This window comes from Rana temporaria, chromosome 1 (assembly GCF_905171775.1).
Source record: "Rana temporaria chromosome 1, aRanTem1.1, whole genome shotgun sequence".
Lineage (NCBI taxonomy): Eukaryota > Metazoa > Chordata > Amphibia > Anura > Ranidae > Rana > Rana temporaria.
This window is the reverse complement of record NC_053489.1, coordinates 190,284,967-190,309,814: the sequence shown is the minus strand read 5'-3', so window position 1 is coordinate 190,309,814 and position 24,848 is coordinate 190,284,967. Positions and strand designations below refer to the sequence as shown.

Here is a 24,848-nt window from a genome sequence, read left to right as displayed (position 1 = left end):
CTCTCTCTTGCTCCCATGCCTCCAGGAAGGGCTTCCTCAATGTGTTGTGGCAGGATTCTTCCAGAACCTGAGCCCCGACCCAAGGTCACCCCCCAACCCCAGTCTCCACAGCACTATATCTCCATTTTCCACCCGACTGCCCCTGCTGGAATGGCTCATGCCTATTTATGAGGTAAGCCTCATATTAGGCCCGAGCAAGCAGGATTCCTCATCGGTCGTGTGTAGGCCCGAGCGTGCAGGATTCCAGCAAACATTTGCCCGCCCTGCCTTTTCCCAGCGGACAAATATTCCTGGACTTGTTTTAAAACAGTCCGCTGGAATCCTGCCCGCTCGGACATGTTCGGTCGTCTGTACAGACCTACCGTACATGTCCGAGCGCCCGCCATCCCTCGCATGCGTCGAATGACTTCGACACATGCGTGGAAGCATTTAACTGGCAGGCCCGCCCACGTCGCCGCGTCATTGTCGCGGCGACACCGCGTCATCGACGCGGCGACACCGCGGACACGCCCTGCGTATTGTTTACGCGCGGCTTTCTGTACGATGGTTAGTACAGCCATCGTACAGAAAGCCCCGGGCAGACATGTACGGTGAAAATGGTCCGGCGGACCGGTTTCATCGTACATGTTTGCTGGTGTGTACACGGCCTCACACTCACCACAGTGGCGGTCCAGAAAGTACGCTCAGAATGACGTCATTGTGGGCCAGCCATTAAAAGTAATTGTAGGTGTACTTTTTTATTAATTATTATTAAAATACCAAACTTGATTACCTTACCTGCTCTGTGCACTGGTTATTCACAGAGCAGCCTCAAACCTTCACTTCTGAGGTCCCCTGCCGGGGCTCCAGGCCCCTACTCTTCTAAATGTGCCCCCATAGCTGCTTGCTATCGGGCAAACCTGCAGGCTCGATCCTGAGCTGGGCTATATACATCCACTGATACACACACAGTACACTTTTGGCTCCGACCCCAGCTCCCTCCTCACAGTGAATTCCGCTTTAAGTCGTAAAGTTCCCTCCATATTCCCTAATGTAAAGCCTGTGTAATCCCCTGAAAATAAAACACATTGTCAGTGAAAGTATATTTCCTAAAAATTATGAAACTTCTGATTTCCTTACATCCAGCATTATCACTTACATTCAAACTCCCATGGCAAGTTGATTGATAGCTTTGAGAAATATAGCATTGTACATCAGTCATACTGTGCATGCAAGGCAGTTCCAGGATTACCAGCAAATGTGTTCCAGAATCATCAAATCACAAAAAAAAGGAACTGGGCTGGACTGGTGTACTATAGCAATGTCTGGATGAAAACATGTGTGGGATATGCTCCTTGTATGTATGTCAATGTTACATTTTCAACTACCTTTATAATTCATATCTTTCATCTGTATGCAAAAATTACTGACAGACACCTTCTAATGTGATAGTCTGGTTGCAAGTCAATTTTATATACTACTTTCCTAGAACACACAAGCATGGTCCTGGTACAGGAAGATTAAGACCGCATTGCACTGCTCTGTGCTTGTGTCAGACATGTAATTATGAAAGATGCCTTAGCTAACTCCCCATCATCACATGAAACAAAATACATCCCAGTGGGAGACATGCCTAAAACAAATGTAATTAGACTTAACTAATTACTGGAAACCTTATTTGTTAAATTGTACAGTATGTTTCTGATCAAGCAAGACTGACTGTGGGCTAAGGATGTTGCATTTAGACTATCCTAACTGGAATAATCTGTGCGTAATTCACTAAATGAAACAACATGAAACACAATACTGTCCTAGCTTAATAAAAATAAGAGAAGCATTTACATAGGCTAATGCCGTCAATGGTAATTAGGATATTAGCTTTAATTTGCATAATCAGTGCTTACCATTTTTCATAGGTTAATTAGACATTATGTAAATGATACAGTGATTGTAGTGTGTTCTATCTGCTGCTAAAAATTGGGGGAACATTACATCTTGTCCCCTGGGGGCTGAGCTTTCTTTTTTTTTTTTCATATTTAAATCTTTTATTTTATTTTTCTTTTATGGTAAGGTTCACAGAAGGTTAACATATCTTATACAATAGATACATAATCATATAGTTCTTATCACTACACACTTATGATGGGCTAGCAGATAAACAGGTGGGGATTCAGAAACTTAAGAAGAATAAACCAAAAGCAGTACCTCCCCGGACCTCTTGCTCTATTCCCAAGCCCGCCTGCCTTTTATCAGTAACTTCTTTTCCCGTTTCCTAGTACCACTGTATTGACCTCACACTTCTTCCTCCCCTCTGTTCCCTTGTCCATTCCTATACCCCACCTAACCCCCCCTTAAACCTAGAATCAACATAATCCTCAACAAAACAACAACCAAAAAAAAAAAAAGAGAAAACCCCGCCAACCCCCTCCCCTCCTCTCCCTCCCCTACCTCGCCGGAGACGGACGGATCCTCCCTTACTTCAACCCTTCGGCCTCTCCCTTTTCACTTCTACCCAAAAAGGAATCTTCTCTCCCCTATCTATTCCACCAGTAATCTCTTCCCCTCTTCCGTACTCATAAACTGATTCCAACCTGTCCAAGTTTCTACATACTGTTCCCTTTTGTTCCGGGCTGAGAGGATCAGGTCTTCTATAGCTCCAGTCTCTCTCACTCTATTGAGCCATCTCGCAATAGAGGGTGATCTACTGTCTCTCCATTGTAATGTTATTCCATTTCTGGCAGTATTTATCATGTGACATATCACCATCTTTTTGTACTCTCGCACTGGGATTTGTGAGCAATGGAGCAGAAAAAAAGCTGGATCCTCCTGAATCTGGTGCTCCGTAAATTTTTGAACAATTCTCTGGACTTCCTTCCAGTAATCTCTTACTTTTGCACAGGACCAAAATATATGCAGCAAAGTTCCCTGCTCCACACCACATCTCCAACAATACTCTGAGTAGCCTTTAGAAAATTTATGTAACCTTACTGGTGTATAATACCATTGGAGCAATAATTTATAATTGGATTCCTGTATTCGCGTAGATATTGAGGAGTTTAGTGCTAAGTGAATTATGTGTTTACGTTGAGTCTGTGAGAAATTTCTCCCCAGATCTCTTTCCCATTTCCCCAGTCCCGGCAACTCAAAATCCTCCTGAGGGGAATTCAATAGTCTATACATCTTTGAGCTCACTCTTTGTATTGGTTCCTCCTCATCGCAGTATTGTTCAAATTTTGTTAGTTGTCGCCGAAAATTAGATGGTTGTCCCAGGGATCTTAAAAAGTTGCTTATTTGAAATGCTTGCCAAAAGGATAACTCATAATTCCCTCCTCTCTTTGTTAGGGCCTCCAATGATGGCCACATACCAGTTTGCAGAAAATGTGATACCTGTACTTTACCCCTTTGTTTTAATTTATTAAAAACTGCTCCTGCTGTACCTGGTATGAAGCCTGGGTTCCCTAATATAGGGAACAGGGGAGAACACTTCGATGAGAATTTTGGGTTTTTACATATTTTAGCTGCGATTGACAACGTTGGGCCAATTATGGGATGTTTCTTCATCTTACTTGGCAATAACTTATAACACCAAGGGGCTCTACTTAGTGTTATTGGACAGGTCTGCTGTTCTACCTCAACCCACCTTTTATAGTGTCCGTTTCTACACCAGTCTATCAATCTCGTCAAATGTGCCGCTTGATAATATTTGACAATATCCGGGACTGCCATCCCCCCAAAACACTTGGGTAACCTCATTACCTCTTTCTTAATTCTTGCCTTTTTCCCTGCCCAGATGAATTTCATCAGGAGGGCACTAATTTGCCGTAGGAAGGCCGATGGTATCAATATCGGCAGTGTTTGAAACAAATACGTAATCTTTGGCAAGATGCTCATCTTGACTATATTATTTCTGCCGAACCATGAATGTAGTCCATGTTGCCATTTCTCTAGTAGCATTCTTATTGAAGTAAGAAGAGGTGGAAAATTTATTTTAAAAACTTCTTTTATGTTTGCTGGAATCAGGGTACCCAAGTATTTTAGCGCAGTCTTCCACTTAAAACCAAAGTTTTGTTGTATAATTGACTGTTTCTGGGGTGTCATTGACACACTCATTGCTTCAGATTTTGCTTGGTTTATTTTTAGGTTGGAGAGCTCTCCGAATTTAGCGATTTCTTTGACGAGATTGGGAAGAGATACGTGAGGGTTTGATATAGTAAACAGCAGAGGGCTGAGCTTTCAATATGAAAATGCGTTTTGAAGTACTTTAATGCCTTTGTTGTTCACATATGCATAAAATAACCAGCTGATGTTTCCACATTAAGCATTTAATATTCTTTAAATATAATATAGCCATGTATGTATTAAAACATGTATAGACTACTTAAAAGACACACCAAGAGAGTAGTAGTTAAATAAGGTAAGCATAGTATATGTCTAGAAATGTCTATAATTGTCTTAGCACTAGCAGATAAAAGCAGTGTCTCCACCAGGCTATGGCCATTTGATATTCAGGATAATGTTTTATCTTGCTGAAGTCTTTTTAAATGATAAATTATGTTAGTCTTCACTGAATTAGTGGTATTCTGTTACATCCTGTAAAACTGTATTAAGTTTGTAATAAAAACCTGATCCTAATAAAAAAACATGAAAGTATAAAATATGTCTCTGCTCCAGGTCCCTCAGTTAATTTAATACCTAATAGGGGCCCACCAGGACACCAACTGCATGTGGCTGAATTGGAAAAAAACAGATCATACAGACTTCAGAACAATCTGCCCGGGTTACAATTTTTTTACTTTGAAAAGAAACCTATTTTGAGAGACCACTGCTGTCCTCTCCTTTTGAAATTGCTAATTGTTTGGTTGTCATGTTGATACAGTGGCTTCATTTCTTTCGAGGTTAATGATGGAGTTGGCAGCTAAGGAGTTCTGTCTTGTTTTTCAATGACTTCAAATGCATTGAAGGCAGACAGATAGCAAGCATTTTGATAATGAGGTCACCAATGACAGCCTACATATTTCTCTAAACACAGGTTGTCTGTAGGCCCCGCTTAACACCTTTTTGATTTGGCATGTTGTGTTATGATGTATATTATTGTGCATCACAGTTAGGCAGCCCATTAACCACTTGACCACTAGGCACTTAAACCCCCTTAATAACCAGACCAATTTTCAGCTTTCGGTGCTCTCACAATTTGAATGACAATTACTCAGTCATACAACACTGTACCCAAATGAAATTTTCGTCCTTTTTTTCACACAAATAGAGCTTTCTTTTGGTGGCATTTAATCACCGTTGGGTTTTTTATTTTTTGCGCTATAAAAGAAAAAAGACTGAAAATTCTGTAAAAAAAAATAATTTTTCTTTGTTTCTGTTATAAAATTTGGCAAATTTAGTATTTTTTCTTCATTCTTTTGCATAAATGTGAAAGATGAAGTTACGCCGAGTAAATAGATACCCAACATGTCACCCTTCAAAATTGCACACGCTCGTGGAATGGCGCCAAACTTCGCTACTTAAAAATCCCCATAGACGACGTTGCAGGGTATTGCGGAGTATTGTGGGGTATTGTGGGGTATTGCGGAGTATTGTGGGGTATTGCGGAGTATTGTGGGGTATTGCAGGGTATTGCGGAGTATTGCGGGGTATTGCGGGGTATTGTGGGGTATTGTGGGGTATTGCGGAGTATTGTGGAGTATTGCGGGGTATTGCGGAGTATTGCGGGCATTGCAGAGTATTTTGGGGTATTGCAGAGTATTTTGGGGTATTGCACAGTGTGGGGGCATTGCAGAGTGTGGGGGCATTGCAGAGTATTTTGGGGTATTGCACAGTGTGGGGGCATTGCAGAGTGTGGGGACATTGCAGAGTGTGGGGGCATTGCAGAGTATGGCTGGTACTGCAGAGTATTGCACAGGGAGGGATCGATGGCTGGATCTGTGACTGCATGTGTCACAGATCCAGCCCGCAGCAGCAGCAGCTGCTCTCTCCCCTCTCCTCTCTCACACTGTACCGTTCGGTACAGAGAGGAGAGGGAGGAACCGGCGTCATCACATGACGCCGGTTTGTTTACTAGTGATCGCTCCGTCATTGGACGGAGCGATCACGTGGTAAACCGCCGCTATCAGCGGCGATTTACCGTGATCCATGATCAGCCGGGTCCGGAGGACCCGGCAGTCACGGAGACTCCCGTGTGCGTGCCCCACAGGGCGCGCGATTCTAGGAGGACGTACATTGACGCCCTCCTAGAGTTAAGCAACCGCCTTGTAGACGTATTTCATCTATAGGGCGGTTGCTAACTGGTTAAATTGAATGGGCTGCCAATACACAAGGATAGATAAAAAAATGCATCTGCAGCTTTTTTTCCAGATTGTTACCACAATGCATAGGTTTGAAAGGGCCTTTTCATTGCTGCAATAAGTGGAAAAAATACAGCGCTAATTATATGTATGCAAGTGAATGAATAAAACTTGTATATAATGTGTTGAATAAATATCCTAAATATCTATATTACAACAACTCAATGAAAAAAGTGAAAAAAAATATATACTTAAATAAATGTGAAACTATTGATCCAAACAAAAATAAAGTCCAAGAGATTGATCTTAGTCCAAGGCTTGATGTTTCCCTCGGTAAGTGAGAAAACAGTGTTGCTAGAAGACCCACCACTGGTTTGGAGAGAGGATTACCGGAAAACATAGACTTAAAGGGGCATATACCTCTTAAGTCGTGTATGCTTGTTGGTAACAATCAGAAGGATGCAGCTGGTCCTGAATCCAAATCAATCACCACAACTCCACAGGTCAAAAACGTCAATGGGGTTACAAAGAATGTATAGCGTAGTTCATGGAGGTCAATCAGAAGATATCTACATGCTCATGTGTTATAATCAGAAGGAAAAGAAAACACTGCATAGCGTGATATCGCTTCAAAAGAATTTAATATTAAAGTAAATAGAAACACTCACATTTGAGTAGTATAAGAAAGCTTGTCAAGGTACTGGACATGGCGTAAAGTTGTAGATATGGTCCACCGACGCGGTTTGTCTCCTAAGACGCCATCTGGGGGTATCGTCTTAGGAGACAAAACGCGTTGGTTGGACCATATCTACAACATTGCTGGTGGTTCGGCGGTGCTGCCCATTGATTTCAATGATTTCAAAGGGCAGGGGTGCTTTAGGAGCAGTGTATACACTGCTCCAACAGTACCTCAAAGATGCGGCTAGCAGGACTTTTTTTACTGTCCTGCCAGCGCACTCTCCAGTGTGAAAACCCTCTGGTTTTCACATTGGAGTGAAAGCAGAGGCTCTGTCAAGGCGCTTTGCAGGTGCTATTTTTAGTGTTATATCGCCTGCAAAGCGCCTCAGTGTGAAAGCAGCCTAACTCAAACTGATGTACACATAATCTGGTACAGCTGTGTATAATAACCAATCAGTTTCCAGGTTTTATTGTTAAAGCTTCATTGAAAAAGTTGAAGTTAGAAGCTGGTTACTATGCACAGCTGCACCAGATTCTGTGGGTACCAGTTTTGGTAAATCTCCCCTTGTGTGTTGTAGCACAGGTGCATTAGGATGTTAGTCAAATGGATTGGCATTACGGTGCACTACTGCATGAATGGTGCAGTACTACATGTTGTATAAAGGGTCATGCCCAGCCCCTCCCAGTAATTTATCCATGTGGTGGACCGGGTGGATAAATTACTGGGAGGGGCTGGGCATGACCCAGCTGTCTTGGTCCACGTTGGAACCAATGACAGTATACATGGAAGGTGGAGGCTCCTTAAGAATCAATTTAAAGAACTAGGCTGCAAGATGAAGGGAAGGACCTCCAAGGTGATATTCTCTGAAATATTGCCTGTGCCATGCGCAACACAGGAAAGGCAGGGGGAGATTAGAGAGCTGAATGCATGGCTAAAGACCTGGTGTAGGAAGGAGGGATTTGGGTTTCTAGAGCACTGGGCTGACTTTTCATTGGGGTGCAGCCTATATGCTAAAGACGGTTTGCACTTGAATGGAAGGGGGTCTGCTGTGCTGGGGGAGAGGTTTATGGGAATGCTGGAGGAGTATTTAAACTAGGATTGAGGGGGGAGGGTGAATTAGAATTACATTGAGCAGACAGGTCAGTTAGTGGTCAGACATTAATGGAGAGTGGAATGGGGATAGATGGGGGGAGGGTTATGGCAGGTGACAAGAAAGTTCCCATGTTGCAAACAGCCATTGGAAATAATAGTGCCATTTGTACTACTATAAATTATATGAAAAACACCAGAGAAAAATGTAACAATACATTTAAGTGTTTGTTCACCAATGCCAGAAGTCTGCCAAGCAAAACAGGTGAGCTGGAGGCTCTGATGCATGAGGAGAGCTATGATGTAATCGGTATTGCTGAAACTTGGCTTCAATCCTCACATGACTGGGCTATTAATATTCCTGGCTATGCTCTCTTTCGGAAAGACAGGGTAAAAAGGAAAGGTGGAGGGGTCTGTCTCTATGTGAGAAGTGACCTCAAAGCAAGCGTGAAAGAGAACCTGGTTGATGGAGAGTGTGATGAGGCTGAAGCATTATGGGTGGAACTGCATACAGATGTGCGTAGTTCAAAATTAATCATTGGAGTTTGTTATAAACCACCCAATGTTAATGAGGAGGTGGAGACTCAGCACCTTGCACAGATGGAAATGGCTGCAAGGTCTGGGACGGTGAAAATAATGGGGGATTTTAACTACCCAGAAATTGACTGGATTAATGGCACTTCTGGGACAGTTAAAGGACAAAAATTTAAAAACCTATTGCAGGACAATTTTATGGTGCAGTTTATTGAGGCCCCAACTAGGAATGATGCCCTGTTGGACCTGATAATTTCAAACCATGCAGAGCTTATTACTAATGTTCAGATAAAGGAACACCTGGGTAGCAGTGATCATAACATGATTTCATTTAATGTTAACTATAAGCAAGAAATACATACAGGAAATATTAAAACACTAAATTTTAAGAGAGCAAATTTTCCAAGGATGAGGGCTGCTCTCCAGGACTTGGACTGGGAGGGACTATTGGCACAGATGAACACAGAACAGAAATGGGAATTCTTCAAAAAAACTGTGTGGAACCTCACTGCAAAGTATGTTCCCATGGGCAATAAGTTTAAAAGGCTAAAAATAAAACCTATGTGGCTCACGGTCAAAGTTAAAAAAGCTATAAACAATAAGAAAGTAGCTTTTAAAAAATATAAAAATGAAGGAACACTAGTGTTGTTTAAATGTTACAAAGAATATAACAGGATATGCAAAAAGGAAATCAAGGATGCAAAAATTCAAAACGAACGACAGATTGCAAAAGATAGTAGGACAAACCCCCAAAAATTCTTTAAATATATTAATAGTAAAAAGGTGAAGTCTGAGCATGTAGGCCCCTTACAAAATAATCTAGAGTGGGTGACTGGGGACAAAGAGAAGGCAAATTTATTAAATGTTTTCTTCAGCTCTGTGTATACAATGGAGCATGGGGGAGCTCATGTCCAAAATGGGGGTGGGAGTGACACAGCCCCAAATCCACAATGGCTCAAAAGTGATATGGTCCAGAAATATTTAGACAGAATAAAGGTGGATAAAGCACCTGGACCTGATGGCATCCATCCACGGATCCTAGGTGAGTTGAGCTCTGTCATTTCAAAGCCACTGTATCTAATATTTAGGGACTCATTAAAGACAGGAATAGTACCACTGGATTGGCGCAGGGCCAATGTGGTGCCCATATTTAAAAAGGGAACAACGTCTTTACCAAGTAACTATAGACCTGTTAGTTTAACTTCTATAGTTGGGAAGATACTGGAACGTTTAATAAAAGACCACATGGATGAGTTCTTGCTGGAAAAAAACTATTTAAGCAGCAGACAACATGGATTCATGAAAGACAGAAGTTGTCAGACAAACCTGATTTCCTTTTATGAAGAGGTAAGTAAAACCCTGGACAGAGGCGTGGCTGTGGACGTGATATATTTGGATTTTGCAAAAGCGTTCGATACAGTTCCGCACACACGGCTCATGTGTAAGGTAAGGTCTACAGGATTGGATATATCAGTTTGTAAATGGATAGAAAACTGGCTGAAAGACAGAATTCAGAGAGTCGTGGTTAATGATTCTTACTCTGAATGGTCCAATGTTATGAGTGGTGTACCCCAAGGTTCAGTGCTGGGACCCTTACTTTTCAATATATTTATAAATGATATTGGGTCTGAGATCAAAAGTAACATTTCTGTCTTTGCAGATGACACCAAGCTATGCAGTGGAATAACGTCCTGACAGGATGTCTCCAATTTACAAGCCGACCTCAATGCTCTGTCTGATTGGGCGACTAAGTGGCAGATGAGGTTTAATGTAGATAAATGTAAAGTTATGCACTTGGGGGCTAAGAATATGCATGCATCATACATACTAGGGGGAGTACAACTGGGGGGGTCTGTAGTGGAGAAGGATCTGGGGGTTTTAGTTGATCATAAGCTCAATAATGGCATGCAATGCCAAGCTGCGGTTTCCAAAGCGAGCAAAGTCCTTTCTTGTATTAAGAGAGGTATGGACTCCAGAGACAGAGATATAATTTTGCCCCTGTACAAATCATTAGTAAGACCTCATCTGGAATATGCAGTTCAGTTTTGGGCACCAGTTCTCAATAAGGATATAGGAGAACTGGAGAAAGTGCAGTGAAGAGCAACCAAACTGATAAGAGGCATGGAGGAGCTCAGCTATGAGGAAAGATTAGAGGAACTAAATTTATTCACTCTTGAGAAGAGGAGAATAAGGGGGGATATGATCAACATGTACAAATATATAAGAGGTCCATACAGTGAACTTGGTGTTGAGTTATTCACTTTACGGTCATCACTGAGGACAAGGGGGCACTCTTTACGTCTAGAGGAAAAGAGATTTCACCTCCAAATACGGAAAGGTTTTTTCACAGTAAGAGCTGTGAAAATGTGGAACAGACTCCCTCCAGAGGTGGTTCTGGCCAGCTCAGTAGATTGTTTTAAGAAAGGTCTGGATTCTTTCCTAAATGTACAGAATATAACTGAGTACTAAGATTTGTAGGTATAGTTGATCCAGGGTAAATCCGATTGCCTCTCGGGGGATCTGGAAGGAATTTTTTCCCCTGCTGTAGCAAATTGGATCATGCTCCGCTGGGGTTTTTTGCCTTCCTCTGGATCAACTGTGGGTATGGAGTTGGGTGTATGGGATTTTACTGTGTTTTTTTATTTTGTTTTTTGTGGTTGAACTGGATGGACTTGTGTCTTTTTTCAACCTGACTAACTATGTAACTATGTAACTATGTAACTATGTGTGTTACCACAATGCATTGGTGTGAGCAGGCCCTAAGATAGATCTATATGCCAAGCTATTTGTTAAGGCCCTCAAGCGTACCCTTTTTAAAATTTGATTTGTAATTTATGTCCTTTCGGAGAGTCCTGGGCAAGGGAAATGAAGGAATTCCGGAGCTTGGCCTGGCAAAAGTGTTGTAGTGATTATATATAATGGTAGTGATTGGAAGTAAACAGATTAGTGTTTGAGAACACCCAATCTGCAATAAATTGTATGTCTAAATTCTTGACTCGTGACATATCTACCTCACTTCTGATGGGATGCCTGCACATACTATACACAATCCTATTATTTAATAACTGCAAATCTTTGTACTACTTTTATTTGTGTTTATTTATAGCTGCTGCAAGAACGTTCTTCTTCTGTTCAAGCTGTATGTTACTGGCTTACAATGTAAGATTTATTATCTGATGTTATCGCAAAGATTTTCTGTCATCGGCATGCAGCCCCCACGTTTTGCTCCTTTCAGTTTGACCAATTTTTTTTGATATGTAACAGTTGAGTACAATACATGATACTTTTTTTATTTGCACAAACAGTTCATTTTATGATATTTTACAGTGAAACAGACACTAAAAACTTAGATTTGATCTTTTCCTCGCCAGTCAACTTTTTTTCTACTTGTATTTTCTCTTTCATTTTTGGAGACTGTTGAAGCTCTTTTCTGTTGCTCCTTGAAAATAATCAAAGTTAGCTTGTTTTCACTGCTGTTGCTATAGACACAGCATATGTGTTTGGACAGTTTTATAAAAAAAATAAGGAAGAGAAGGGATAAATACCTATGGTAACCTTGCAGCTTGGGATAAATTGAGCATGTTAAGGCACGCACACATAGTAAACATGATCCCTTAACCTACCTAGCAAATTGTACAGTTTAATGTGTTGAACTTCCAACATATGCCCTCTATTCTAAAAGGGAGCACTAAGGAATTTGCATGTCAACAGTTTACCCAATAACAACAACAAAGTTCCCTAACAATGCTGCACCACCACAAGAATTATAATAAGAAAAGAAGTATATTAATAAATATAAAAATCCAATGAATATGGTTGGGACATCTGAATTAGCCTGTAACATGTGTAGACTACTTTTGGCACAATGGGCAGTGGCCACAATACATATGGAGTTCTTCCCTGTGTAGTTTTTCCTATTGACTTGCCGTTTGACCTTTCATACTTGGCGGACACACCACTTTTTTGCTATACAGGTTGAGCACACTTTTGGCTGCAATAGGACAGGCCATTAGCTAGATTCACGTAGGGCGGCGTATGTTTGAGCCAGCGTAGCGTATTGTATTTACGCTACGCCGCCGTAAGTTAGAAAGGCAAGTGCTGTATTCACAAAGCACTTGCGTCCTAAGTTACGGCGGCGTATCGTAAATGTGAAGAGGTGGGCGTGTTTTATGCAAATGAATCGTGACCCGACGTGATTGACGTTTTTTACGAACGGCGCATGCGTCATCCGTGGACATATCCCAGTGCGCATGCTCCAAATTACGCCGCAAAGACTTATTGGTTTCGACGTGAACGTAAATTACGCCCAGCCCCATTCACGGACGACTTACGCAAACGACATAAAAATGTCAAAATTCGACGCAGGAACGACGTCCATACTTAACATTGGCTAGGTCAGCTTTTTGTTGGACTAACTTTACGCCTGAAAACGCCTTACATAAACAGCGTATCTTTACTGCGACGGGCAAGCGTACGTTCGTGAATAGGTGTATCTCGCTGATTTACGCATTCTTGGCGTAAATCAGCGTACACGCCCCTAGCAGCCAGCGTAAATAGTCAGCTAAGATACGGCGGCGTAGGAGGTCGTATCTTAGCTACATTTAAGTGTATCTCAATTTGAGAATACACTTAAATGTACGACGGCGCAGATTCAGAGTTACGATGGCGTATCTACTGATACGCCGGCGTAAACCTCTCTGAATCTGGCTATAAGTTTCTTTTTGATTTACATTGTTTGTATTCATGCAGCACTTTATCATATCACATATGGGAGTCAATTCATTGAGAGATAAATACTGCATGCAATTTTTACCTTAAATTAACTCTTGCAATCTCTATCTCAAAAGCAGTCAAATTACAAAAAATATATACAGATAATCAGGTGATTCCTTCATGCATACAATACACGTTTGTAAGTAGACGTCTCCATTATTACAATCCTCTATATGTAGATGGAACATTGCTCCACATTGATCTTCAGTTCAGGAGAAGTCACTAGGTCTCTCTTCCTCTCTTCTTAGTACCTTAATTAAACAAGGCTGTATTGAAATGTCTTACAGATTTTTTTGACAACCTTGGTCTTTCCTGAATCTATTATTATATTGTCTAGCAGAAAATCTTTCATGTGTTTTTTTTTTATCCAAATTTTTTATTTCTTCCCGCCTATAGAGCTTAAAATAACTTGTCTACCATCACTTAGAGTTCAGATCGTTTTTCAGAGGTGTTTGACAGTCAGTAAGGAGGTGATGTTACCTACCCATTGCCTGTTTTAACCCCCTAAATGCCACACTGCTGTGCTTTAACCATGTGCATTATACATCGTTGTGGAGCCGTTGCAAAGTGGTCCTATGCACTTTGACTTGCACTTTGAGTGACTTTTTCTAAGCTAAGTTGATGTCCTTGATGTTCTGCTTTTGGCAGTCTGCTGTAGGCAAGAAGAAGCTTTTGCTTAGTAATCAGAATGTAATGCTGCATACAGGGAGTGCAGAATTATTAGGCAAGTTGTATTTTTGAGGATTAATTTTATTATTGAACAACAACCATGTTCTCAATGAACCCAAAAAACTCATTAATATCAAAGCTGAATATTTTTGGAAGTAGTTTTTAGTTTGTTTTTAGTTTTAGCTATTTTAGGGGATATCTGTGTGTGCAGGTGACTATTACTGTGCATAATTATTAGGCAACTTAACAAAAAAAAAATATATACCCATTTCAATTATTTATTTTTACCAGTGAAACCAATATAACATCTCAACATTCACAAATATACATTTCTGACATTCAAAAACAAAACAAAAACAAATCAGTGACCAATATAGCCACCTTTCTTTGCAAGGACACTCAAAAGCCTGCCATCCATGGATTCTGTCAGTGTTTTGATCTGTTCACCATCAACATTGCGTGCAGCAGCAACCACAGCCTCCCAGACACTGTTCAGAGAGGTGTACTGTTTTCCCTCCTTGTAAATCTCACATTTGATGATGGACCACAGGTTCTCAATGGGGTTCAGATCAGGTGAACAAGGAGGCCATGTCATTAGTTTTTCTTCTTTTATACCCTTTCTTGCCAGCCACGCTGTGGAGTACTTGGACGCGTGTGATGGAGCATTGTCCTGCATGAAAATCATGTTTTTCTTGAAGGATGCAGACTTCTTCCTGTACCACTGCTTGAAGAAGGTGTCTTCCAGAAACTGGCAGTAGGACTGGGAGTTGAGCTTGACTCCATCCTCAACCCGAAAAGGCCCCACAAGCTCATCTTTGATGATACCAGCCCAAACCAGTACTCCACCTCCACCTTGCTGGCGTCTGAGTCGGACTGGAGCTCTCTGCCCTTTACCAATCCAGCCACAGGCCCATCCATCTGGCCCATCAAGACTCACTCTCATTTCAGCAGTCCATAAAACCTTAGAAAAATCAGTCTTAAGATATTTCTTGGCCCAGTCTTGACGTTTCAGCTTGTGTGTCTTGTTCCGTGATGGTCGTCTTTCAGCCTTTCTTACCTTGGCCATGTCTCTGAGTATTGCACACCTTGTGCTTTTGGGCACTCCAGTGATGTTGCAGCTCTGAAATATGGCCAAACTGGTGGCAAGTGGCATCTTGGCAGCTGCACGCTTGACTTTTCTCAATTCATGGGCAGTTATTTTGCACCTTGGTTTTTCCACACGCTTCTTGCGACCCTGTTGACTATTTTGAATGAAACGCTTGATTGTTCGATGATCACGCTTCAGAAGCTTTGCAATTTTAAGAGTGCTGCATCCCTCTGCAAGATATCTCACTATTTTTGACTTTTCTGAGCCTGTCAAGTCCTTCTTTTGACCCATTTTGCCAAAGGAAAGGAAGTTGACTAATAATTATGCACACCTGATATAGGGTGTTGATGTCATTAGACCACACCCCTTCTCATTACAGAGATGCACATCACCTAATATGCTTAATTGGTAGTAGGCTTTCAAGCCTATACAGCTTGGAGTAAGACAACATGCATAAAGAGGATGATGTGGTCAAAATACTCATTTGCCTAATAATTCTGCACTCCCTGTATGTGTTTAGAAAGTGCCCTTGGTTTGTACCAAAGTGTATAAGCATGCAGTGCATTACCACAGCTAAACTGTGAAAAAGGTGCTATAATGACTAAATTAGGCGGTAGCACCTGTGGATAAAGGTTATGCAAACAAAATTTAGGAAAAATTTGAGGATAACTGTATACAACTCAGAGAAGAGAGGTAGGCCTACAACTGTCAAAGACAGTGGAGGTAGGGCTGGAGAGAAGGAAACAAGTACGTCTGTGGCTGAGAGTCCACTGGTGCTATCTGATGCTATGCTGCTCAGGAGAGGACAGATGGCTACTGTGGCTGGTTGTTGGCTGTAGGTGTATGAATTCAGAGACTGCGTCCTGTGGTGAGAGTTTTCTTTAGAGGCTGCATTTGCTCAGAAGATTACAGTTTTGCACTAGAAATTGATTGCATGTAAGTGTGAAATGGTTTGCCTCAACCCACTAACTTCCTTTTTAGCTGGACAGCCTGGTCTGTTAAAGAGAGTTGAAAATAAAAGCAAAATAAAAATAATAGTAGGTAAAAAAACAAAAACAAAAAAAAAAAAACAGGAAAACAGGGGGGACAGGGGGAACTCCAGGAATTCAGCTACTTTGTAAAATGTAAGTCCAATGAGGTGTTGGGACACCTCTCTGGACTTAAATTTTAAAAAGTAGTTGAATCTTAGAGTAGTGAAGGAATATTTTTTTTTAATTCACTCTAACATATTTAGAGTGTTAGAAGCATAATTATTGCTATACATTCAGCATCCTGAGACTAGGCCCTCCCATCTCAGCTCCTGGGGCTGCAGACGGTCGCATATAGCCACTGTGCTTGTCCATCTCCTCCTTTTGCCCAAGCACAGAGTGCTTTGTAACAAGTGAAGTCATCCACAGAATACAAAGACCTCTGTGAATGATCGGAGCGGAGGGGTGGGCAGATACGCTGTATAGGAGAACACAGAACCTCTCCTGTCAGAGCTCCAGGGGTATTGTGATAGCTGCACTCCTGGGCCTCTGTAAAAACGGTCAGATGTAAATTAAAGAGATAAGTCCACAAGGTAGCATGCACCTCATTGGACATAACTTATTGTATGCCATCACATTTTACAAAGTGGCTGAATTCCTGAAGTTCTTTTTTCACCCATGATTAGGCATTGTAAAGTGATTACAGCTTCAGCTTATTCACTTAAAGGTGTTAACATACACTTTTCAAGTGAGCAAGAACAGCCTCTACTTTTTTTGAAAACCACTCCAATGTGTCTTTCATCAGTCTGCAGGTGGAGTTGGTAATAATGATATCTCCTCATGCAGGAGATGCAGGCGATGCAGTCCACAACAATATTAATGGTATGGAAATGAAAAGCCTGATTTTGCAAGATTCACTTTATTCAGCCTGAATGTAAGGAATATGGCTGTAGAACAGGGTAGGTAATACAAAATATTAACACTGGGTTGATGCACAGCTTTGTCTTATAATCTGAAATTTATCAAAAAATAAAGTTCAGCTTTCAACCACACTGAATGCAATAAATGAGACGTTTGAAGGGTGTTAGGGATGACATCTGCCTTCTCTCCCCACCCGCATTCAAAAACTGGCATTTGTTGTTAAAAGTCATTATAATGGATACAGTGGACGCAGTTTATTGTGATACCATGAAACATACAAAAAATAAATACAGTATATTGAATGGAATGATCCTGGCTCCATATCAACCAGATGGCATACAAAGAAAGACGCAGATGCAGAGGGAAAGGATAATAAAGTTACTATTGTGAAAATATGTGGTCAGGAGCAGCAAAAGCCAATTCATTTTATGGCTGATGCTGGAAATGAATGTACTGTAGCCTGTAAGCAGATGGAGGCACCATTAACAAAAGTGCTTTTATGATTTCCCTCTATAGCTTTAACAGTTATTGATACAACTCAAGCTGATGCACGTTGGAATGGCACCCTACCTGTTGCGAGGGCTTGGTCCTATTCTTTGACAGGCCACAGTTGTGGTGGAATGTTTTCCTCCATTTCCCAGTTCTTGCTTAACATCCCACTGCCGAGCATCACTGATCTTCACATTCAGAATGTTGACACCTTTCTTCACCTTAGCCCTGTGGTGACAGATAAAATATCACATTGATTTATTATTTTACATCAATATAGTGGGAAGTTCTATATTTTTTTTAGTTTAATTCTTAATTGCCATAGCCACAGTGAAATTTGGACACATTTACTGAACACCAGTATATCTTCAATAAAAATTTAAGAACAGGATTGTAGCCATTAAATCATCCCATATATTATCAGCAACATCCAATAAAGATTACTTGTAAATGAACCTTGAATTAGTCATAGAACCTGTACACATTTTGTACAAATCATATCAAATGTACATCAAATTCGCATTGGCTACCATCAACTTGCATATGCATTATCTCCTTTCATATCTAAATAATGATTTAATTATAAAATATCTTTTCCATATAGACCAACTTGAATTGCTATAATAATTATAGTTTATATATTGTAGAAGTATTTAAAACTGAATATGCTAGTCATTTGGAAGTGTTTTTCTAGCTGCAACCCTTTATGATGAACTCCCCCCTAATTTCTACACAAAAATTTGATAGAGGGAGTGTTGAAGGAGGCAGAGAACATGAATAGCACTATCCATTGTGTAAATCACCTTGTGATATTTATTTATTATTAGTACTAATTTAGCACTGTCAATGTACGCAGCACTTTTATATACACATATATATATATATATATATATATATATATATACATATATTGTACATTCACATCAGTCCCTGCCCTCAAGGAGCTTAAAATTCGAAGGCATGCATATATATGTATATTCAGGCTAATTTAGATAGGAGCCAATTAACCTACCAGCATGTCGTTGGAGTGTGGGAGGAAACCGGAGTAACCAGAGGAAACCCATGCGGGCACATGGCGAACAGGCATGTTGGCTTTGCAAATAGGCTATACACCTTGAAAGGCAATTTTCAGTGAAGAAATAGAAGCTCTGCTGACTTCCACCATCCAATCATGTGCACACAAAAATATATATACATTTTTGAATGTTCCTTGCACTTGATCACCTTTAGTAAATCAACCTCCCCAAAAATTCCACTTTCTGTAAACATTTCATAAACTACACCCTTGACAGCATCAAGACACCATGGCTGTGGACATAGTGGGCATTAGGAAGGCACATAAAATCTAAGCATGTCTAGAAGAAGGTTGATAAAGCAGTGTCATAATCATCATGTTAAATTAAATGTGCCACTACTGATATATTTGTAAACTGGTGTACCGAGCAATATCAGTACATATTTTAAATTCACTTGTGGAGGCCATAGGAGCTATAAAACCTCAACATGCAAACAGCAGCTTTTAGCCTGGAAAGTCATAGTTCTAAATCAAGTCCATGTATACCATCTGCAATGTACTCCCTTACTGTCTGGAGAAGTCCATTCACTGAGCTGGATTAGGTATAGGGCCACAGGTAAGAGCTACAAAGTTGGAGCTGGAAGCTGAAATTAGGATATAGAACACCCGAAGTTTTAGTGATCCTGAGGTGCTGCCAGCTATTAGGAAACTCAAACCATAGTTCAGTTTTGGGACAGATCCATTGGGCTTCTAGGCTTTTGCAGCCTTCATTAGTAAGATTTCCCTACATACGTGTTTCAATTCCCTCTTACAAGGACACAATGAAAGTGTGACTCTTTCATGTAAATTCTCAGCAAGACCAAATCTTTTTATGGTGTCATCACATGTACAATTACCATTTCTCCCTTTCTCCATACCCTTTTTATCAACTGTGTTTTCAATGCAAATATTTACCTGGTTGATCCTGACATTTTAATGGACTTCCCCATTTTCAGTGGCAATACAATAGCAGCCAATCATGTGTATCTACCATGAGCCACTCTCAGCACACATGCTCTTTTGGATGCCTGTGAAGACCACATTCACCTCTTTCTTTCTGCTCTGGAAGCTGCTTTTGGGGATGTAAAAAACCCCTTTCTCAGGATCCTCCTATCTGTAGGAACCTCCTCAGCTAGGAGGTTCTTGAGAAAGTTTTTTTTTTTTCATTACTGAAACATTAAAGTGAATATCTTTTTATATAATTATGCTTGATGTTAGATAATATACTTGGTTATCTGTACTAGTTGTCAGTGATGTTGCAATGGGGGGGGTGGGGGGTACAGGCCACACCCAGGTGACACCCGGCAGAGGGGTGGAACCAAGAGCAGGACAAGGGGGGTGTGAAGTGATGAGAGTGCGGGCAGTGCAGGATAAAGTCTGCCCAATGGCGGTTTACCATGTAAATTGGTACACAGTTCACTGCCGAAGTCAGACCCTGCAAAGTGTCCTTGCAGAGCTGCAGTGGGGTGCCATCACTGCATTATTTATCAATGGTAGTGTTAATTAACCCCCTTGTGCTGAATTAGTGGCTAGTGTTAATTAGCTCTTTCATGCTGTAGGATTAAAAAAAGCATAATATTACTGACCATCTATGCTGGGGGTATTATTGCACTACTGCACCACTGATGGGGATCATTGCAGATACTGGCATAAATGCTAACAGTTATTATTGTGGAAACTGACACCAATGCTGGGGATCGTTGCACAAACTGGTACAAATGCAGGGAGTTATTTTTGCAGAAACTGACACCAATGCTTGGAATCATTGCAGAAACTGACATCAATGCTGGGGGGTTATTATTGCTGAAACTGACAGTAATGTTGGGGATCATTGTTGCAGAAACTGACAGTAATGTTGGGGATCATTATTGCGGAAACTGACAGTAATGTTGGGGATCATTATTGCGGAAACTGACAGTAATGATGGGGATTGTTATTTCAGATACTGGCATTGATCCTGGTTGTTATTTCCTGGGGTAATTCTATTTTTTCATATCATATGGTTATTTAAATTAGATAGTTTCTTTATAGTTATTAACTGCACTACTATTGTCATTACATGCAGTGTTATATGGGAAGGGGGGTGGGGACACCATGTTTTACCGCACCAGGTGACACCAACCCTAGCGACGCCACTGCCTATTGTATAATTGTATGCATATGCCTAATACAAACTTATTTCTAAAGCAGTTTAGCTATGTGGTGTGCTTACTATATATTCAAAACTACTGTACTAACAGATTGATACACTGTGGAGAGGTTTAATGCGGTAGTAAACCCTGCTTGTTAATTTTTCCCTTTGTAGGTAAAATGAATATCTCCTAAATGTGCACCATTTAGGAAATATTCACCCTTGATGCATACTAACACATTATGTCATGCCTTGCATGTTTTTTTTTTTTTTTACAACAGTCACGGTTCGCAATTACTTTAAGCACCCTAAATAATAATATATTGTTGGTTGCTGAATGGGTGTAGTTAATAGTGGTGTGCAGACCTTTATTGCAAATTATCAGTGCTCGTTCTTCCCATGGATCTCGTAGTGTGGAGCAAACACCCAAAAATTACACAAACACAATATGAGCAATTGCAAAAAATGTATATGGACTTTATACTGGAATCCTATTTACAAACTGTTAAAGTTATAGTGAATCATTTCAGTATGATAGATACAAGCATATTGCAATGAGTTAATGACATATTATTGTATATTATACATGATCAGGTAAGTGCTACACTATCAGTTGTCTTAGAAATGATCATATAAGTTAAATAGAACTGAGAATTCTCACCGGTCCAATACTTGAGAGATAAGAGCATGTGGCAGCCCCCCGCTTCTCAACTTTAATGTGACATGTCATTTTGCTTAGGGCCCCAGGGAGGTCAGGATCGGCACTGCATGTGATGTATCATGGTCACAATCACACATAATCAAAATGCAAGTTTTTGAATAGAGATGGCATTTATTGATTTTTAGAGTATAGTTATGTGCTATACAAAACAATGAATTACAGATTGGGCATTATTATAATAGGTTTGGCTAATCTTACTCATCTCAGGTCTTGTTCAGTGCATGTTGCATGTACCAGGCTGGGATAGAAGACTGAAAACAAAATATTAATATTTGATAAAGATGAGCCTCATGAACATTATATTCAATGATCCGAGAAGTACAGAGAATATTTTAGTGTAAACACTGGTTTCTGCCTTGCTCTTGTCCAACCACATAAATATTAACTATTTGCTCTAAGCATACTGAAGAATTTGAGGTGGCCCTTGGTAAGAAGCTGAATATGTAAAACAATGCAAATTCTAAGCATTTACATGGATGCACTCAGAACAGAACAAGGGCTAAAATGCTTGACCTTCTCTCCTCCGTGAAGCACACAGCTATATAAATAATATAATGAATAAGAAAGAATAAATTAAGATAAATTAACCTATCTAGTGTTCTAAGCTTTCTTTAAAACCTGCAGTTCAAATGTGTATTTTTTACAGAATTTATAAAATGTATAATTTTGGAACACTGCTAAATTACAAATTCTGCTACTGTTTGTATACTTTAATTGCTAAACAAACATTGCATATCATTTATATTAAGCCCCAGCAGGCCTTTCCACAGAGGTATTTAATAGCATGGCAACAAATAGACTATGGCAGTAGTTGTTTTTGAATGCAATATAATTACCGTAACCTAAGGTCTTCTTGATAATGTGCTAGCCTGTGCTGCGGTCAACGTTTTGCCAGTTATATATTTGCTATAATTTTCTAATCTGTTTTAGATGTTAGATTACAACTAAAGCCTGTACACATTCACTTTCTAGTCCTTCAAACCATATGACAATTGTTGTTTATCTTATATTTTTTTAAAGGGGTTGTAAATGTTAGGTTTTTTTTTTGTATTTTTTTTGTATTTGTAAATTGTGCGACCCCCCCTCACGCTAACAGGTAGGACTTTAGTACCCAGGAGCACTGGTGCTTATACTACAAAAGCCCAGAGCAAACATGGCCCCCGTTAGGCTTGAGAAAGGAGCGCATGCTCCGCAAATGCATCGCCTACTGGCTCCCCCACATCACCCGGAAGTATTGCCATCCATCTGACCCGCCTACTGGCTCCCTCACATCACCCGGAAGTATTTCCATCCATCTGACCCGTCTACTGGCTCCCCCACATCACCCGGAAGTATTGCCATCCATCTGACCCAGCATCCACCCGGAATTGACGTCACAGCTCGGCTCCCAGTGTGTCAGAGACAGAGGAAGCGACGGCATCCACCGCCACCAACCGCTCCACAACACAGCCGCATACAGTAACAGCCGGGGACGTTTCTTTATTGATACATGCCTAATCTCACCGACGCTTGTGAGTAAGCTTGCTGCTGTTTTTATCCAATAAATGCTACACTACTTATTACACTTAGAGTGGCGCCATTGTGTTTTCCTCTTCTTCTTCCCATGGGACTATGTTGGTACTTGTTATTTGGCTGCTCAGGCAGATTGAGTTCATGTCCTTATGTTCTTTTTAAAGATACTGCCCTCTTGAACCTTCAAATCCTTAATGTATTTAAAGGTTTCAATTATGTCCCCCTTTCCTTCCTTCTTCAAGACTGTACAGTACATATTAGGTTCCTGCAGTTTCTCCTGATATGCTTTATCTGTCAGATCTTTCACCATTTTTGTTGCCTGTCTCATCTATCCATATCTTGTTGTAGGAGAGGTCAAGACACAGTATTCTAAATGAGGTCTAACTAAATATCTATATAGAGAAACCAGAACCCCCCTACTTCCTGCTGCTGATCCCTCTAGTGAGGCACTGAAGAATTAAATTCATGTTTCCCACTGCCAGGCTACATTGTACTTTATTTACTCATTTACAATCATCTGAAACAAGCAACCCCAAAAAGTTTTCTCTCTGTAGTTCTGTCTAACTCTGTTCCCCAAATATTGTACTCTGTAGGAGAGTTATTTTCCCTTGGGTGGATTATGTTGCATTTAGAAATGTTGAACAGCAGTTTCCACTGTTTTGTACAGTCTTTCGGAAATGGCAAATCATGTTTCATGTTACAGACACCTCCAAGGATGTCAACACTTTTTTGCACACTTTTGTGTCATGTGCAAAAAGACACACCTTGTGAAATAAATCAGCAGTTATGTCACTCGCAAACAAATTATACAGAGCAAGACCTAGTACAAGGCTTTGTGGTACACCGCTCTTCCCCAAATAAACCCCATTTACAACCACACTGTCATCTGTCCTTTAGCTAACTGCGTATTCACTGAAGCAACCAGAATTAAGTTCTAGCAAGTAAAATATTTTTATGAGATCATAAGGTGGAACCGTATCAGATGCTTTGTTGTAATCAAGATGTCCACAGCACCACTCTGGATAAAAAAACATTTGTGATATAGTCAAAAAATTCAATCAGATAAGACTGACATCATCTTCACTCAGTAAAATGTCTTTGGGTGCAGAAAGTTGTATGTTTTTAAACTATAATTACAAAGTTACATAGTAGGTGAGGTTGAAAAAAAGACACAAGTCCATCAGGTCCAACCTATGCGTGTGCTTTTATGTCAGTATTACATTGTATATCCCTGTATGTTGTGGTCGTTCAGGTCCCTATCTAATAGTTTCTTGAAGTTATCGATGCTCCCAGCTGAAACCACTGCCTGTGGAAGAGAATTACCCTGTTTCCCCAAAAATAAGACAGTGTCTAATATAAATATTTGCTCCCAAAAATGCGCTAGGTCTTATTTTCAGAGGATGTCTTATTTTTCCATGAAGAAGAATACGATACACATTTATTGTTGAACAAATGTCATTTTAAGTGATTCCCCCTCCCCCACCCCTGTGCCAGTGGATACCTTCACCAGACACCCCCCCCACCCCTTTATCAGACATTTCCCCCCTACCTCAGTCACCCCTGTGTGTCCACACCATGTGCCCGACTTCTGCTCCGTGCTACTCACTGTCAAATTGTGAGTCGGCAAGACTCCGTCAGGGCAGAGCGAGCAGCAGGCGGCAGCTTGTCCTGGCGGCGGCGTGGGCTCTCTGTTGAAAAGAGACCACCGTCTGCGCTGCGGACAATAGTTAGCTGTGTGGCGGCACCCACCACTACGATCCAGGGTACAGAGTCACGGTAGCTTATTATCGGGATGCCTTATGTTTGGGGGAGGCCCTATTATCGGTGAGGTCTTATTTTCGGGGGATGCCTTATATTTCAGCGAGAGGCAAAACTGTAAGTAGGTCTTATTTTCGGGGATGACTTCCTTTCGGGGAAACACGGTACACCTCCTTCCTGCTCTTAGGCCT

General features: G+C 40.7%; 1 protein-coding gene across 1 annotated transcript in view; it reads right to left on the bottom strand.

Annotated features, from left to right (window-relative positions):
* The window catches only part of TMEM132C (transmembrane protein 132C), an 835,455-nt gene that overhangs the window by 398,441 nt on the left and 412,166 nt on the right, over positions 1–24,848 (bottom strand). The window contains exon 3 of the mRNA XM_040347368.1: positions 17,563–17,709. Within this exon, the coding sequence (XP_040203302.1) occupies positions 17,563–17,709 (147 nt within the window). The remainder of the gene's footprint in view (positions 1–17,562; positions 17,710–24,848) is intronic.